Source organism: Aspergillus lentulus, assembly GCF_001445615.1.
Source record: "Aspergillus lentulus DNA, contig: Alt08, strain: IFM 54703, whole genome shotgun sequence".
Taxonomy (NCBI): domain Eukaryota; kingdom Fungi; phylum Ascomycota; class Eurotiomycetes; order Eurotiales; family Aspergillaceae; genus Aspergillus; species Aspergillus lentulus.
This window is the reverse complement of record NW_028322118.1, coordinates 1,137,186-1,155,270: the sequence shown is the minus strand read 5'-3', so window position 1 is coordinate 1,155,270 and position 18,085 is coordinate 1,137,186. Positions and strand designations below refer to the sequence as shown.

The 18,085-nt window shown below is 50.9% G+C and overlaps 6 protein-coding genes across 6 annotated transcripts; 5 read left to right on the top strand and 1 right to left on the bottom strand.

Moving 5' to 3' along the window:
- Window positions 1-535: 535 nt before the first annotated feature.
- ALT_3638 (putative 4-hydroxy-2-oxoglutarate aldolase, mitochondrial) lies at window positions 536-3,340 on the top strand (the record flags this gene model as incomplete). Its single annotated transcript, XM_033556437.2, has 3 exons — window positions 536-721; window positions 771-1,946; window positions 2,267-3,340. 3 exons carry the CDS (start codon window positions 536-538, stop codon window positions 3,338-3,340), a joined length of 2,436 nt encoding a protein of 811 aa, XP_033412328.2.
- Window positions 3,341-5,068: 1,728 nt separating this feature from the next.
- On the top strand, window positions 5,069-6,912 carry ALT_3637 (cation diffusion facilitator family transporter; the record flags this gene model as incomplete). Its single annotated transcript, XM_033556439.2, has 5 exons — window positions 5,069-5,147; window positions 5,206-5,252; window positions 5,314-5,400; window positions 5,475-5,795; window positions 5,848-6,912. The coding sequence occupies 5 exons, from the start codon at window positions 5,069-5,071 to the stop codon at window positions 6,910-6,912; spliced, it is 1,599 nt and encodes a 532-aa protein (XP_033412330.2).
- Window positions 6,913-8,542: 1,630 nt separating this feature from the next.
- Window positions 8,543-10,615, top strand: ALT_3636 (putative manganese ion homeostasis (Fr); the record flags this gene model as incomplete). The annotated part of the gene is made up of 2 exons (XM_033556441.2): window positions 8,543-8,893; window positions 8,945-10,615. 2 exons carry the CDS (start codon window positions 8,543-8,545, stop codon window positions 10,613-10,615), a joined length of 2,022 nt encoding a protein of 673 aa, XP_033412332.2.
- Window positions 10,616-12,118: 1,503 nt separating this feature from the next.
- Window positions 12,119-12,688, bottom strand: ALT_3635 (uncharacterized protein; the record flags this gene model as incomplete). Its single annotated transcript, XM_033556442.2, has 1 exon — window positions 12,119-12,688. The coding sequence occupies one exon, from the start codon at window positions 12,686-12,688 to the stop codon at window positions 12,119-12,121; it is 570 nt and encodes a 189-aa protein (XP_033412333.2).
- Window positions 12,689-12,819: 131 nt separating this feature from the next.
- On the top strand, window positions 12,820-14,573 carry ALT_3634 (sugar porter family MFS transporter; the record flags this gene model as incomplete). The annotated part of the gene is made up of 4 exons (XM_033556443.2): window positions 12,820-12,917; window positions 12,977-13,305; window positions 13,358-13,819; window positions 13,870-14,573. The coding sequence occupies 4 exons, from the start codon at window positions 12,820-12,822 to the stop codon at window positions 14,571-14,573; spliced, it is 1,593 nt and encodes a 530-aa protein (XP_033412334.1).
- A 550-nt stretch (window positions 14,574-15,123) lies between these two features.
- Window positions 15,124-17,046, top strand: ALT_3633 (putative ab-hydrolase associated lipase; the record flags this gene model as incomplete). Its single annotated transcript, XM_033556444.2, has 1 exon — window positions 15,124-17,046. One exon carries the CDS (start codon window positions 15,124-15,126, stop codon window positions 17,044-17,046), a length of 1,923 nt encoding a protein of 640 aa, XP_033412335.2.
- Between the last annotated feature and the right edge of the window lie 1,039 nt (window positions 17,047-18,085).

Below are 18,085 nucleotides of genomic sequence, written 5' to 3'. Positions count from 1 at the left end.
TGGCAGTGGCTTAGTGAGGGGAAGCAAACAGAAGCAGGCCAACTCAAACGTGGTAGACCTGAATGCAGGGCCACCTTTCTACTCTGTGTTCAAATATACTCAAGGACTTCTTCTGAGAATCATATCATTGAGGTGGTATTATCGACTGGTTATTTGGTTGTAAGAGTCCAGAGCAAGTGTCATCGATTTGGCTAATGTTTATACCAAAGATCATTAAGACACCAACTCTAGATATCTATAATACAGGCGCTTCATGCTTTCTGCCGCATCTTTTCTTGTTACTATTGTACAAATCCCTGGCCATCATGCACATCATCAATAGTATACTTCTGCTCTTTTCGCAAATGATCTCTTCGTGATTTGTTGAGGCAATGCAAATATCATTGTCGGTGAATACTAAGGGTTGAGCAACACCAACCGTGTCAGGGAGCAAGTGAGCCATGGTTGAAGACGATCAATCATCCTCACCTAGTGTAAACAGGCTTCACCCAGCCAACCTTTCCATCTTTCTTCCATGCCACCCCTTCCCCTCAATATGGCTTCAAAGCTGGTCCCCGAGATAATAATCCAAATCCTGAAGAACTTCGAGACCGTGGAAGAAGTTGTGGTCTGCGCTTCAGCATGCAGGAGGTTCCATGATGTGTGGCTGTGCCATGCTCCTCAGATAATATGGAGTATTGCACAGAAGCAAATCCTGGCGTTGGATGATGCCTTGATGGCAGTAAGTAGTGCAAAACTGTACATGATACCAAGAATGACGGAGTCTCCAGGTTCGAGCGACAGAAATCGTGCTTGAAAGCTTCCAGAAAGAAGAGTTACCCCCAGACCCGTTTCCCCTTTCCACGTTGAGTGGTGCCGTTCGCAGACCGTCGCTCAGAGAATTCCGGCAGGTGCGCGACTTTGAGCATCTGGCCAAGTGTGCTGAACAGATCTATGTGGGAGACGAGGAGGACTTGAAGAATGAAATACAACGTGACCAGTCGGACGGCGCTGCACTGTGGGTTCTATGGAGAGAGCGATTCCACAGTTCTATCTACCGAGTCCTCCTGGCAGGCGCCGTTCTCTATCGTGCATACCAGGAACCGATGTACTTTGCGGCAAATTGGGGACTACCGAATTTTCTGGAGAAGTATGTCGAGGCATTGGCATCTGATGACATGTCGAGCGAGCCAGTGGGTGGAGACGAGCTCGATTATCTCATGACCTTTGCCCCCTACAAGCTTGGAGAGGGTGGAGGCATTCATGGTAGCTTCAAGGCTCTTGGAGAGTTTCTTGTTCAGCAAGGCAAGAAGCGCGCGCACCAGTTTAACCTTCACGAGCAAACCACAGAGATCCTTCCCCCTTTCGCAGCGCCTCAAGGCCTTAGTTCCTCAGAGGCGGCTGTTGTGTTCGTCGAACTGGGCCAGCTGCTTTTTGCCTTGGAGGTTTTGACTGGCATTCAGGACAGGCAACCGATCATCGTGAATGGGAACGGCTCCGAAGAACATGGGAGAACCAGAGTTGCCCCGGATCTTCTCTACAAGCCTGCCAGAACGACTCCTGTTGTGCTATTTGGAACCTTCTTTCCTGAGTATATCTCAACTCCAGCAAAGGCCGCTGATGCAGTCGACTCTCATCTTGTCGCTACTCCTGTTTCGCGTACGTCACAGACAAGATCAGGGGTAGGGTTTCAGCATATCTACCAGTTCCTGTATGATCTGCACCGAATGGCGGGCCGTGACAATGAATTCTCTTCCCAAAACCCTGCGCGGTATCCTCACCATCAATTCTTCGAGTACATGTTGAGAGAGTACCTGGAGCTCCAGTTCGTTGACAGTGAGTTTGACTGTCATTACGACGAGTTCAGGGAGGACGGCTTCATCTTCGCGGAACGAGATGATCTTCTGACTGCCTCTGAATTTACTGAAACAAGTGATATGACAGCCCTAGCTGCATTATTTGAGCCGGTAGCTTCAACTACTGGAAAAACTTGAGGATGTGTTTTGGTTTATTGCTCTTTGATTGCTTCCTCAACCAGTCGCTAGATACCTTTGCACCATACTCGCTTCTCAATTGGCTATCATCGAATTGGATCTAGTTCTTCTGAGTACCAAACAGACGAAATTAATGTAGACAGACATCAATGGCAAGGGAGATACTTCTGATCCCTGGTTGGGTTCACTACGCATAATGACATAGCTATGATACTTCCTTTGAAAAACACTACCACACTTGTAACCTCTATAGCCGCTATTCAGTCATCTACCGAGGTGCTAATGTCCATCAGAATACGCCAACCCACCTGAACATGGCCGATAAAGACGCCTCCAAAACCCCCAACACGAACACCATCTACTCCCAATCGCACCGCAGCCAAACCTACTCCAGCACCAACAACCCTCCTTCAGAAGAACACCCCCGCCGAGCCCTCAAGCCAGGCCTCTACGTTCCGCTCCTCGCCTTCTTCTCCCCGGAAACCGAAGAGCTCGACGAGTCCACAGTCGCGCAGCACGCCATACGCATGGCCAAAGCCGGAGCCATGGGCCTCATCACGCAAGGCATCTACGGGGAAGCCGCACACCTCTCCCACACAGAACGGGCCCGCATCACCCGAACCACACGCCACGCCGTCGCAGCAGCGGGGTACCCACAGCTCCCGCTCATCGCAGGCTGCGGCGCGCCGTCCACCAGCGAGACGATCGAGCTGTGCCAGGATGCGTTTGAGTCGGGGGCTGACTACGCGCTCATCCTACCTCCTTCCACCTACAAGGCGCAGTACACGCTTCCGAGCCTAAAGGCCTATTTCGAGGATGTAGCTGGCGCGTCGCCCATCCCGGTGCTGTTGTACAACTACCCTGCGGTGACGGGCGTGGACCTCGACGCGGAGACGCTTGCTTCGCTGGCAGGGCATCCCAATCTCGTCGGGTGCAAACTTACATGTAATGATATGGGGAAGCTGAACCGGGTTGTTGCAGCTGTGCAACCTGCGACGGCTGCGGAGCGGGGATCGGGGTTTATGTGCTTTGGGGGCTCGGCGGATGCGACGCTGCAGACGTTGGTGGGTGGTGGGTCGGGCGTGGTTGCGGGATTGGCGAATATTGCGCCTAAGGCCTGTGTGAGGCTAGTTGAGCTGTATCATTTGGGGGAGATGGAGGAAGCGAGGAGGCTTCAGGGGGTGGTTGCGAGGGCCGATCGAGTTGCTACGCAGGGCGGGGTCGGTGCTATCAAGAGTGCATTGAGCGTGTGGTTTGGTTATGGAGGGTATGCACGGAGGCCATTGCGGGGGACAGAAGCAGAGGAAAAGAACGAGAGTGGTGCAGAGGGGTTGAAGGAGGTGGTAGTGTTGGAGAAGCGGCTGTAGTGTATCTGAAGGGAACAATGTCATGTGTGATGGCCGATGAGCACATGTAATCGGAGTTGGGCATTTCGGCCACCGAAAACCCGGCAATCCTGGTCCGAAGCCACTGCTGGCATGATCATACGGTCAGGGTGTTCATGATGTCGGTCCTGACGAAGAATAGGCAATTTCCTGGGGTATGCCCAATAGGACTCTTGAGCATACAGGTGAGGATGGCAATGGCAGCAAGCATCATGGTGATGGATCTGACGCAGAAGACCCGCGTGCATTTCATCAACTGCTCGTGATTCTCAGTAGTGATGAGACATTTAGTTCTAGGAAACCAAGCTCGCTCTATCTCTTAGGACATCTTGTTTCAATCACACTGTGATTACATTAAAAGTAGATACATGGTTTCAATGGAGTGTGGTCAAGGCGAAAACACTAAATGAGCCTTTTTAGCAGAAGAGGAGGGCTAATTAACCCTTTAGGTTCTTGGTTATGCATGCGCAGGACGTTATGGACCGGAATTGAATATAAGGTGGGCTAAAATCACCACTAATGTTGCTTGAGAAGGGAGCCTATTGGGCGAGGGCTCTGAAGCTAGAGTAAGACAATGCATGCAGCAGGTCATTCCAACTCTGCAGCTAGACCACATTTTCTTGTCACGCTTTTGAAAACTTGGCAGTACTGACGGAAGGAAGTGAAATTGGCGGCTCATTTGATTCAAAAAGAGCAATTGTACCGGCAGCTCGAGGGTTAGGACATACCAGATGCAGAGAGCAGTCAGTCATATATATCTTCCTCCTGTATAGTCACTCCTCACAGTAGCACCTAGTAAATAGTACTAGATGGACTACTCCGAAACTACGGCTAGATTTATCAGTAGGATATATGAATTGTGGATGCTGAGAATCATCGCGTACCACTGACCATTTTTTATTCTTAAGCCTAGCTAGGGCTCCAGTAGTGGAGATATGTGGGCTGAAAAGAACGCTACAGCACTCTAGGGTGACTTTAGTTGTATATCTTGTCGTTGTTGTCGTCTAGATTGATTGCATCTAGTGCCGGAAATTTTTGAAGAAGATTTTACCCTGAAAAAAAAGCTGTAGAATCCTCTCATTCACAATATCTGTGTCAAGACTCTCCGTCTCAATCGAAGGAGCAGGGGAGAGAGTCAATGGCCCCACAATCCAGAACAAAAGGATAATACACCATCAGAGAGTACGCGACGCGACAAACAAACAAGGAGAAGAATGCAGTCTAACTCTCGAAGATAGGTAGTAGCTCGTATGCATTCAACTAAACCACGAAAATAATAAAATAGTTACGCTGTCCGCCGTTGAACTAGGAATGAATAACAACGCCACATCGGACCGATCGGACAAATCCGTTTGCTCCTACGGACTAAACCTATAGTAGTACCAAAGCTAGTTTGGCAGTCGAACGGAAATGCGTCAGTCTTTTGCCAGGAACTCCATCCCTCTTTCGATCCTTACAAACATCTCTCCCTCCCCTCTTCTGTCTCCTCACTTCTTGAAATACCCATTCATTGTCGCGTCTCTTTTCATCTCATTATACTTTCTCTTGTCACGTCCTTTTCTACTTCACCTACCTTCTGCTTAGTCCTCGTCCGATGGTGTGCTTGGTATCTGCCACACCTCGGTAGGACCCGTCAGCCTTATTCAATCAGCATCATCTATCTCTCTCTACCGATCGCGCCACTGTGCGCGTCGCAAGGCTACAGCAATCATGGGCCTCTCAAAAACGAACAGGATCTTGATCCTGCTGGTCATTGACACCGCATTTTTCCTCCTGGAATTAATAGCCGGTCCGTCCGCTCTCGTCTCCATGCACAAGATGTGTCTTTTGGCTGATGCCATTCATAGGTTATTCGGTTCATTCGCTCGCTCTCGTGGCCGATTCCTTTCATATGGTGAGCCCTTGATTCTGAAGATACCACTCAAGATTATGAATCGAATACTTACTCGGTGAAGTTGAATGATGTCATATCGTTATTGGTCGGATTATGGGCTGTCAAGGTTGCCAATCAGGAAACGAAGTCGAAAATGTACACCTACGGGGTAAGATCTTCCCATATCTTTCGCCTATTCGATCAGATCAACAAGAGCGAGGCTGATCTTTTTCTCTGTAACAGTGGCAACGTGCGGAAACCCTCGGTGCCTTGGTGAACGGTGTCTTCCTCGTCGCCTTGTGTTTGTCCATTTTCCTCGAAGCAATCCAGAGACTCGTCGAGCCACAGGAAGTGAAGAATCCGAAGTTGGTTTGCATTGTTGGATGCTTGGGCCTCCTATCGAATCTACTTGGTCTCCTCCTCTTTCATGAGCACTCTCACGGCCATGGACATGGACATGACCATTCGAACGAAGATATCGAAGATGTCGATGCAGCGGAACAAGGGCTTGCTCATGGTCATGGGGAAAGTACTCTGGCGGACAAGCGGGCTTCTACAGCCACCGTAATTACTCCCTATCCCCTATCTACGTTCGTCTGGCTAACTGAAGTAAAAGCGCGACGATGCAAACGGTGGTACCGAACCATCTTCTCCTTACTCACGAAAGCGCCGAACTCTGGACTCTCAACGCAGTTCTCGTCGGTACAGCACCGGGACCGGGCGTGGTATCTTGGGTGTTGAAGACATTCAAGTTCACCCAGCTACGATGAGACAGGAGATCATTGCTGCCAGTCGGAATCGCTTCGACGATGTGTCTTCCGAATCGGACAGTGACCAGCGAGAATATGACGACGGGGACGGTCAGCCGTCGGAGCGAACGAATCTTCTTGGCAGCAAGGACAGAGCGACCAACTACACCGATGAGAGCGATACAGCGCACAAGCGGCAAGAACCCACAGGTGATGACGACATCCACCAGTCCCACAACCACGCGCAACCAAAGCCCAAGGAAGGCAAGCATAATCACGCACACGGACACGATCTTAACATGCGTGGGGTCTTTCTTCACGTTATGGGCGATGCGCTTGGCAATATCGGTGTGATCGTTTCGGCTTTAATCATTTGGCTGACCAACTACTCATGGCGGTTCTACGTCGATCCTGGTATCTCTCTGGTGATTACAGTGATCATCCTTGCATCTGCGATTCCGCTCTGCAAGGCCGCGTCTCGCATCCTTTTGCAAGCAGTGCCTGCAGGATTGAGTATTGATCACATCAAAGAAGATATCGAGCGTCTTCCTGGCGTCATCGGATCTCATCACTTGCATGTGTGGCAACTCAGTGACACTAAGCTTGTTGCTTCGATCCACATCCAGGTGGACACGGAGATCAAGGGTGAAGGATCCGAGCGTTACATGCGTCTTGCCAGACAGGTTAGGAAATGCCTACATGCTTATGGAATCCATTCGTCCACCATCCAGCCTGAGTTCGCCCCGGATAGCGATGCGGAGGACAATCAAGCGCTTCCTTCATCGTCTCGTGGAAGCAATGATGAACCCTCCGGGTCCAGCAAGCTGCCAAGTCTAGCCGCAAGCCTCCGAGAAGGAGATCCTCAGGCGTGTCTTCTTGAATGCGGCGAGGAATGCGCCCAAAAGGGCCAATGCTGCCCCAAGAAGTCGTAGTTAATCGATTTGATCTCATGCCGATGTGCAATCAATTCGTTATGATGTTTGGTCTGGCATTTTTATTACTGGTCTTTAAAAGCACGTTCTTCCGTTATCCCTTATTTTCCATACCCTGTCATTTGTATCATTGCGATATGTTATCTGGATGCCTCCATCCTGCTCCTTATAGATCCATTCGGGCTCGGATGGTCCTTTTGAATGACCCATAATGGGTGACTACATCAGTTGACAGGCTTCAACTGCATCTTGGATGTCACTTTTAATGTCCCTAATATACATTCTTATCAACTGCAATGGAATACTTCTAAAGCTGATTTGCTTGCTTCTAATGATCCATGGGCTGATTAGGTATAAGCATGTGCCACATACTCTAGACGCCTTGCGCATGCAGTAGTTCGGCCCAGGAACCCTAGAACATCACATGATAGGCTTCACTCAGAGACAGCTCACTATCCATAAAGATTGGTCGCTACTTGCTTCTTCCAACGCTCTTAAATATCCATAAGGGATATATAGCGGTTGAGATCAAGAACGCTTTCCCGCGTTATATCGAGCATTATCTAAAGCCCGTGCCTTGGGGGAAAGTCACCTGATAGTAACCTGTTCATTTGCCTCTTTTTGAGAGAATATCAATAAATAATCCCAAGGACAAAAGTCCCTCAACTATGACATCACAATTAGATGATTCATTCTATGAGAACCGTCCCCCGCAGTCCCAGACAGCTCGAACGTTCTTTTGGTCCTCGGCCAGGAACATCGCTATATGGATGGCCTAGTCAAGGCGGCCTATACGTACTCGAGAGCTGCGATGGAGTCGAGCTTGAGTTCCTCAGCTCGACCGGTTCAACGTCACAACTCGAGCTCAGAACCCGGCCGAAGAGGAGGCGTATTGCGCTAACATGCGCAGATTAGGTGCCACCTGGTTTGAAAGCGAAGAAGCTTATATATTGTTGGCCCTGCAGCATTCTAGGCCGCACAAGCAGGTTCTCTGAGCAGCAGAGGCCTAGGCAGGATTCAGAAAGCCCTTAGTATGGCGGAACGGTGTGGGCAATTGAGAAGTTGGGTGGTATTGTCTATGCTGACCCGAAGGATTGTGATTTGGCGCTCCCAACCAAAAATACTATGATCGCTCTTTTGGGTTTGGTCTATGAATATTTATCTGAGCTAGAAGGATTATCCGTACACATTATGACAGATATACAGAACCATCTTAGCTCCGGGTGTCAATTCAGTGATTGTTATCGCCCTACATTGTCACCCCACTCAACTCCATCACCCCGGTTGTGGGACCTCTGGGCGGCACTGCTCACCTACTAAATCAGGAATGACAATGGCCTTGGCGGCCGTAGCTTTTTGCTGCTAGGTACTATTATTGTCACCTGAGATCTCCTTAGCCACGACAACGATAGCTTAAACGTTGCCAACCACAGCCTACCTCACTTGTTATTTTCCGACATTTCATCCTACTCATCAGTTACACTCCTTTACTTTCCTTTTTTGCAGTATGATACCCTTATTCATTTGAAGCGCCAAAACCTTCTGTTTCACTTCGTGTCATCGAGTTTCGAGCAATGCGGCCTACACACTAAGCCACCTGCTGTTATCTCCTCGACTCAACAACACAACCATGAGCTACTCCTATCCGCGCAGTGACAGTGCCCATGCGTATCGACCGTCCCGCCGCGATCGCTTCGCCGAACCTACCAATCTTCACGAGCGTCTAAACCAAGCGCTACCGTTGTGGGCCAGAACATGGGTTGCGAATCTACGCGAAGGGAGAATGCCTGCAGCACTCAGCGAGGTCAAAAATGATTACAATGGAGCTGGACTTCAGAAGATCTGCTGGCGATTTGTGAGGCGTGTGTTTAGTGTGCCGACCGCCTTGATACTCTTGTGGGTTTTGACGTTGTGGTGGGGAGAACGGACTGTTTTCCAGGAGAGTCTGGACAACTGTGTCTGGGACAAGTGGGAGAAGTGGGTTAGTGATCTTGACGTATCTCTGTATTGATGGAGTGCTAACTTTCGGTAGCCCCGAGATGCCACGCCGCATCATGTTGTGTTTATAGCCGACCCTCAACTTGTCGATCCCCATACATACCCCGGTCGGCCATGGCCGCTTTCGACCTTGACGGTCAAGTACACGGACCAGTATATGCGCCGCTCTTTTACATCTATCCAAAGAAAGCTAGGGCCCGACTCGGTCGTATTCCTTGGTGACCTGTTCGACGGAGGGAGGGAGTGGGGAACATCATCTACGACTAGCCCTGAGAAGCGTTATCAGCAATACAAGGATTCGTTCTGGAAGCAAGAATATCATCGATTCGTCAAGATCTTTTCAGATCAGTTTCATGAGGGTGACGGACATTCCACGGAGCCGCGAGGTCGACGGATGATTGCCAGTCTACCGGGTAATCATGACCTGGGCTTCGGGTCGGGTGTTCAGGTGCCCGTCCGTGACCGGTTCCAGTCATTCTTTGGTCAAGGGAATCGTGTTGACGTGATTGGGAACCACACCTTCGTATCGATCGATACGGTTTCCTTGAGCGCAATGGATCAGCCCGATCCGCGGACGGGCAGCTCCGGGACTGGAGCGGGGGATGGAGAGCAGCCTAATGAGCATATTTGGAGGGAGGCGAAGGACTTCCTCGATGAAGTACCTCGGCATATGGCGAAGGCCGAGACGGAGGAACTGCTTATGTTGCGCAATGAGACTCAAGCGAGCAAAGGCCGTCTCTTCAAGCACGATGCTGTGAAGGTGTCGGAAAATGCGGTCGCCAAGGAACCGCAGTGGGAAGCTCTTGGTCTTCCAACGGTTCTCTTGACCCATGTGCCGTTGTACCGCAGGCCGGCTACACCGTGTGGGCCTTTCAGAGAACGCTATCCTCCCTCCTCGGATGGGGAGCTCGAAGAGGACGAGCCGAACTCATTGAGGCTTGGTGGAGGCTATCAGTACCAGAATGTTTTGACACAGACCATCTCAAAAGATCTGGTTTCCAAGATTGGGTCCAATCTGGTGCAGGTCTATTCTGGCGATGACCATGACTACTGCGAGATTTCCCACCGCGAGTTCAGTGGCTCACCCAAGGAGATTACCGTGAAGAGTCTCAGCTGGGCAATGGGCGTCCGTTACCCTGGCTTTTTACTCACCAGTCTCTGGAATCCTATTGATCTGACAACGGGGAAGCCGAGTGAACGTGCTTCGTCCACGATCCAGAACCATCTTTGCCTCCTCCCGGATCAGCTGGGCATTTTCATCCACTACGGACTTCTTTTTGGATTTACGTTTACCATCCTTCTCATCCGGGCTATTGTTTTAGTGCTGTACTTCCCAAAGCCGAACTCACCCGATCCTTTCCTACCTCTCTCCGAACAAGACTTGCACACCTCTTCGCCATCGATCACCTCCATTCCCCCATCCTCCAGTACGTCCAGCTCTACACTTCCGTCACCGCGCGGTCTGGCCAGTCGCGCTGTGAATGCACCACCCCGGCCCAAGCCCTCCCATGATGCTTACCCAGGACTAGCAGAGTACGAGGCCGAGCAGAACTCCAAGTGGAGACCGCCGAGCGATGAATATCGGCGGAAACACGGGGCAGGCCGTTCGACTCTTGCCAGGATCAGAAGGGAGCTAATTGGCTCGGTGCAGTTTGTGGCCAGCGTCGTGTTGGCATGGTATTTCTTTTTGATCTGGCGGTGGTAATTTTAGTGGGTCGGTCAACCAAGCTATCTTAATAAAATAAAGTATCTTGTTCAGGCATGGTATAACGATATTGACACGAGGTAATAAATTTATACCTACAAACCAGTTTCATCCTAGAGGACAACCATAGCGATTTCAGTTTGAGTGTACGTAGAAGTGAACATCACCTTTTAACATCTTTTCTTGGGTCTGGTTACTTGACTAGACACTTGGAACTCGAATCAGCATTTTAAGTTCAGTGGAAATTAATGATCAGCAAGGTTCGTGGTGGCGGCAAGAAACCTCTTAATAGTGTTTGGCCTTGATGATCCTGATTCTTGGTGATTCTTGTTTTGTGGCTTGAGGTATTCCAATTTACGGTTACCGAATATTAAACTACGTGTCAGTGGGAAGAAAATAAGGGACCACGAGGAAGGGATGGGACAGGAACTGTGTACCATCAATTGGGATGTCAATTGAGAGGAATATGAAAGATGTGATATCCCTTGCTTTGTAGGGTTACACCCCAGGTGGGGAGCCTGCCGTAGTCTGTTCTTCGTCCTTGTGAATGAGTGATTTACGGAAATCAGAGAGACATATTAGTCTAAGGACTATTCTCAAAGTAATCATGCCAGCATACAGACTGTTAGACATTGACTTGAAATAAAACCATGGTATCTTACTGTATCCTGATAAAACCAAATCCACAATTTCCGTGGCAGGAAAAGACAAAACAGTTGAATCCATGGTTGAGGTTCTGTTTGTTTCTACTCTTTCATTATTCAACCAGTTTTATGACTGCTTCAGATTGATCCAGATCGTGTCTGTTATTAGATTGAATTATTGTTACCTAAGTGTATGAACAGAAATTGAAAGTTTACAGAGAGTCCCCGTTTTGCCCCCCATCCGTACTGTAAGCCTGAAAGCATGTCAGACGGCCGCAAGCAAGGGGGAATTTGCCTCGAGGCCCCAGATTAGAATCGACTGTCGGATGCGAGAATATTCTCTCAGTCTCAAGCTGGCAGCCTAGACTACTAGATACCAACAAGACTTGATTTCCCAGTAGTCAAGCCAAGCCACTGAAATAATTTTCACTTGGCAATTAAGTTATTTTGGGTTTCCATTATTACGTACAACTGTGAAAATTGGATGTTTAGCCGAAAAGAGGCCGGGATCGTGCTGGTGTAAGTGGCCCGAATTGGACCACGAGGGGGCCGACAATCATGCCCGATTCCGGCATCTCCAGGTTTTCCTTCCCGACTCCGGTGTTGCTCTACACCTCACTTTAGAAACACTTCTCCAGGTCCCGCATTCGGCCTTTCTCTCGCTTATTCTTCCCCAGTCAGCAGAACAGAACTAACCAAACAGTGCGAGTGCAGACCGTCTCACTTTGACTCTATTTCGGGCCACACATGGATGATGTCGGTCTCAAAGTGTACACCGGCGGGAAGTTGGCACCGATCAGGCCTTCAGGGGCCCCTAATTAAAAAAAGGAAAAGTCTATCCCGCTATCGACGTAGCTGATCAACCCCAACAACCAATGAACCATTCGGTGTTCCCGACCCGAGTGGGTTTCTGGAATTTGTCTACTGCACCGACTATTTGTTTCTTCTGTCTCAGCTGCGGTCTAACCTTGGTGCCACCGGCCAATGAAGCCTCAGCACCTCGGACTACTTCCCCATTCCGAGTGCAAACGGCCTCGTGTGTGCCCTCCAGTCCCCACGGGCTGCAGACCGTTTCGGCATCCCATACGGTGACCTCCTCCAGTCCCCGTTTTCCTCCAGAGAAACTCCGGACTCCAGACTCCAGACACGGCCGGGATAGTGGAGTCCAAAATCCAGACACGCAGCTGACTGCTGTGACGCTGTCCCGTGGAATGGCCGTTGTTTTGAAATAGCTGCGCCAGGAAGCTGATTGCGGCCAACCAGCAGTCGTGCCTTTCGTCTGTGGATATGGCGGGGTTATCCCCAGGCCGAGGGACCCCAGGTTCTCCTTTTCACTCACGTTGACTCTCACGAGGCCGGTTGGGAGTATAAAATCTCCTCGCATACCCCGGGTGATCGTCAATTCCTTGACCTCTTCCTTCTCCCCCATTACATCCTCGACTGCCACTGTGTCATTGTTTCAGGATATCTTGTTTCCCGACGAGACTTCCATACTCCAATCCTCTTGATTGTTGGTTATATCACTTTGTCCTTTGCACATTACTAGACTAGGTTTTCATCATGGGCTTCATGATCAGAAAGCCCGACGATGCAGTGGGCTCTGCGGCCCCTGCCATCATCATTGGTTTGTTCGTTGCGTTTGGTGGTATTCTGTTCGGGTAAGTCTCTCGGCCTCATTGTCCTTGGCACAACAGCTGACCAGAGGACTGCGCATTAGCTATGATACCGGCACCATCAGCGGCATCCTTGCCATGCCGTACTGGCGCAAGCTCTTCTCCACCGGCTACATCAATCCTGACGACAACTATCCGGATATCACATCCTCTCAATCGTCGATGATCGTCTCCCTGTTGTCTGCTGGCACTTTCTTCGGAGCTCTGGGCGCTGCGCCTGTTGCCGATTACTTTGGACGACGCCTTGGTATGATTATCGACTCAGTCGTCTTCTGCGTTGGTGTCGTTCTTCAGACCGCCGCCACTTCGATTCCGTTGTTCGTCGCTGGCAGATTCTTCGCCGGATTGGGCGTCGGTCTTCTTTCGGCGACTGGTATGTTACTCATATTTTGTCCATCCTGATGGCCGTGTACTGACAGGACCAGTTCCCTTGTATCAATCCGAGACAGCTCCCAAGTGGATTCGTGGTACCATCGTCGGAGCCTATCAGCTGGCCATTACCCTTGGTCTGCTGATTGCTGCTATTGTGAACAATGCCACCAAGGACCGTATGGATACCGGCTGCTACCGGATTCCAGTTGCCATCCAGTTTGCCTGGGCCATTATCCTGGTGACGGGTATGCTGGTTCTTCCAGAAACCCCGCGTTTCCTGATCAAGAAGGATAAGCACGAGGCCGCCGCTAGGGCTCTAGCCCGCCTTCGCCGCATGGATGTCAACGATCCAGCCATCGTCGAGGAATTGTCCGAGATCCAGGCCAACCATGAATATGAGCTCAGCATGGGTACCGCCAGCTACCTCGAGATCCTTCGCGGCTCCATCGGCAAGCGTTTGGCTACCGGTTGCGGTATCCAGGCTCTGCAGCAGTTGGCCGGTGTCAACTTCATCTGTATGTACTCATCAACTGTTTTACTGCTCGCACTTTTGCTAACTTGTCAGTCTACTACGGAACTACCTTTTTCAAGGCCTCTGGCATCAGCAACCCCTTTATCATTACTCTCATCACCAACATTGTCAACGTGATGTCTACCTTCCCCGGTCTCTACATGGTTGAGAAGTGGGGTCGTCGTCCTCTGTTGATGTTTGGAGCTATTGGCATGTGTGTCAGCCAGCTTATCGTCGCCATCGTTGGCACTGCAACCTCTTCCGACGTGGCCAACAAGGTCCTGATCGCCTTCGTCTGCATCTACATCTTCTTCTTCGCCTGCTCCTGGGGACCTGTGGCTTGGGTTGTGACTGGTGAGCTGTTCCCACTGAAGGCCCGTGCCAAGTGTCTCTCCATCACAACCGCCACCAACTGGCTGCTCAACTGGGCTATCGCCTACGCTACTCCTTACATGGTCAACAGCGGTCCGGGCAATGCCAACCTGCAGTCCAAGGTATTCTTCATCTGGGGTGGCTTCTGCTTCATCGCGCTTGTCTTTGTGTACACCTGCATCTACGAGACCAAGGGTCTCTCTCTCGAGCAAGTCGATGAGCTTTATGGCAAGGTCTCCAAGGCCTGGCAGTCTAAGGGTTTCGTCCCCACGGTCCACTTCACCGACGTCCGGGATGTGGCCGAGGGACACCGGAAGGCCAGTCTTTCCCAGCTTGAGGCTGACGCCCAGGAGAAGCACAAGCTTGAGCATCTGGAGAAGGCGTAATCTGTTTTTCCTCTTATCTTTGGAAGCATGCATATTTGGTTTACTGGCGGTTATTACGGCGCATATGGAGATACCTGGGTTTTGATGACTGATATGTTAGATGAGTAATAGATCATTAGATCATTCTTGAATTTTTTACATCGTATCCATAAGTATCCATAAATCCTTCATGTAGGTTCCTCGATGATCGATGACACCTGAGGCGCGCACACGCGCACCATAACCCGTGGACGCCTCAGGCTGGGTCAGGCACTATGAGCGCATGGCTGGGAAGACGAAATATGATTGGCTGCTGGGCTGAACAACGGGCCCGCTCTCCAAGTTTCACATGGAAGGCCCTGAGCTTGTTCTGAAACCGGAATCAGCAAGGAGTCCGTGCGCAATCTCGTCGATATATTCAAGCAGGATGACCAAATCCCGGGTCAACGTTCACAATGACCTCTTATGCGCCACTCGTTCATTTGTGTTTTCGCTTCACCCATTCTTGACCTTGAAAATGGCAAAATGAGGCCTTTTCCAGTCTTTACTACATCAACTCCCCCCTGACACCATGTCGATGGTATCACGCATCGCAGAACGGCGCGCCAGCCTCGAACCCACGCAGGAAGCTGAAGATGGTACAATACACAATCGGTCCTCGAGGATCCTCCTCCACAGTGACCCGCAACCCATCGACGTCCGACCTCCCACACCCAAAGCAACGGGCAACCTCCTCCGCTCCAGTCCCGACGTGGAGCTACGGAACCTGAGGACCAGTCGCGAAGACGAAAAGGTCGAGTCAGCAGTGACTGCATTGGTGGCGGACGAAGTCCTAGGGGACGCGCAAACGCAATCGCAGCCGCAGCAACAGCACCACCCCGATACCACTTTCTCGGAACACCCGCTGTTCCCGCCGCTTCCCTCGTACAGTCCGCCTTCGCTTGCGCTCACGGTGCGCTGCGTGGCTCTGCGGTGTGTCTCGTTCGTTCTGTCGCTGTTGTTTTTGGGGATTGTTGTGATCGGTGCGCTTCTGGGTTGCGTTGGGACCCGGCTGGAGAATCTGTGGATGAGGATTAGCGGTGAAGATCCCAACGCGCGGCGGAAATTCTATGCCGAGGAGCGCGAGCGGCAGTTGAGTCGAGAGGAGGAGCTTCGGAGGTGGAAACGGCGGCAGGCGAAGAGGGATGTTGATGAGGAAGCGCCGGATGAGTGTCCGCCCTTGGAGGGCGGGAGGGACTTGCTTGTTTGTGATGTTGGGTATTATGCGCGGAGGGTGGGACTTGACGTGGAGACGTTTAAAGTCCAGACGGAGGATGGGTTTATTATTACGTTGTGGCATGTTTATAACCCGCAGGAGTATACGCCGTTGTCTGAAAAGAAGAGAGGGCCGCGAGGCCCTGACGTGTTTACTGGACGAAGGGCGAATGCTTCCGGTCGAAACCGCCGGTACCCTGTTCTGCTGGTTCATGGGCTGTTGCAGAGCGCTGGTGCTTTCTGTGTGAATGACGATGACAGTCTGGCTTTCTATCTTTGCAAAGCCGGGTACGATGTCTGGTTAGGCAATAATCGCTGCGGGACGACGCCGGAGCATACAACGCTATCGGTCGGCGATCCACGGATGTGGACGTGGAACATCCGGCATATGGGCGTGCTGGACTTGACCGCGCTTATCTCGCGGGTACTGTTTGAGACCGGGTTCGAGAAGCTGGGGCTTGTGTGCCACTCGCAAGGCACCGCGCAGACATTCGTGGCGTTATCCAAACACCATCGCCCGGAGCTGGGAGACAAGATATCTGTATTTTGTGCCCTCGCGCCAGCAGTATATGCCGGGCCTTTGATCGAGAGATTGTACTTTCGATTCATGCGAGTCATACCGCCTGACATATTCCGGACTATTTTCGGCATCCACGCATTCATTCCGATCATGATGACGGTCCACCGCTTCCTCCATCCTCGCATCTACGGAGTGTTGGGGTATTATGTCTTTGCGCACCTGTTCGGCTGGAGCGACGTCCGCTGGGATCGCGGACTGCGCGACCGCATGTTCCAATTCGCACCGGTGTATATCAGCAGCGAGACGATCCGGTGGTGGCTGGGTCGGGGCTGCTTCGCGACGCAGCGGTGCATTCTGGCGACGATGGAAGACACCCTTGCCGAGATGGAGGAGGATCTCCGTTTGCAACGCGACGGAGACCAACCGGGCTCGCGGACCGACACCGCCTGGTACGGGCCGCGGACGCCCCCGTTTGCGCTGTGGGTTGCCGGGTCTGATGCGCTGGTCGACGGGCGGCGCCTCCTTCAACGGTTCCGGAACGGACGCGAGCCGCATGTCCAGGTCGTACACTCCAAGGTGATTGAAGAGTATGAGCATCTGGATGTACTGTGGGCCATGGATGCGGTGGAGCAGGTGGGTAAGGAGGTGCGAGATGTTATATACATGACCATGCCGGAGGAAGCGCGGAAGTACTGTCGTGTTCCAAAGGGTGTTTCATGACACAGGCAATACATTAATGACTGACGGCGATGAGATATGATTGCTTTACTTCGATGTTCAATAGATATTGCATATATACAGCATATCCTAATTCATAGACTATAGCTATACCTGCCAGTCACGTCATCCCCGTCAATACAGGCAACCACACAAGAATGCAATTGACACAGCTGCCTAGCGCCTGATCACATAACGGACTAACCTAGTCTTGCTACAAGGATTAAAGCATACGTACACCCAATATATATCCAGCATCCCGCGCACCTCCATTTCCCTCAGCACAAGAGGTACAGTAGGACATGCCCTCGTGCGGGGTAGGTAGGCTACCATCCCATCGCCACCTATTTCAATTCTAGAATCGACATCATACCAACGGTGATCTCCATACTCATGCTGTAGCGTACCTATCCTATACTCGCAGTATCACCTCGCAGAAACTGGAAACCGGAAATAATGTAGCCTACGAAGCGAGAGCGAAGTGGAGATCCTGCAGGGGTGTATCTATTCTGGGTAGCGGGTGGGACTCGTCGTGCGGGGATATGAAGTACTATTCCTACCGTTGCTATAGTATACAGTGTATCCAATTCTATAGTATGGCTACTATAGTACAATAGTAAGGATGTGGTGACGTGCTGGGTAAGTGCAGGCCGTGCTGCAGTGCAGGTGGAGAGCGGCTTTTGCATATACCGGTGTTCTATGGTTATGGTTACCTATATTTTAGTATCGGGTTCGGAGGAGGCTTCCGTACTGAGTTAGGATGGGACGGGGTGTTGTCAGCTTGGCTTAGCTTGGTGCTTGGCTGGCTTGGTTGTCTTGAGTTGAATTGAGTTGAGACAGTTCTTGTGCTTATGTTAACGTTTGGTTATAGTACTTTGGTGATATGTGTTGTTGGTGTTGAGTACAAAGTACATGTGTATACTACTGGGATCAACCTGGATAAGGTACTGACTGGTACTGCAGGTATCGACCGATATTTCTGTCCTACCTCAGAACAAGAAATAGTCCCACTGTTGTCAGCTGTCACATTCTTGATTCTAGA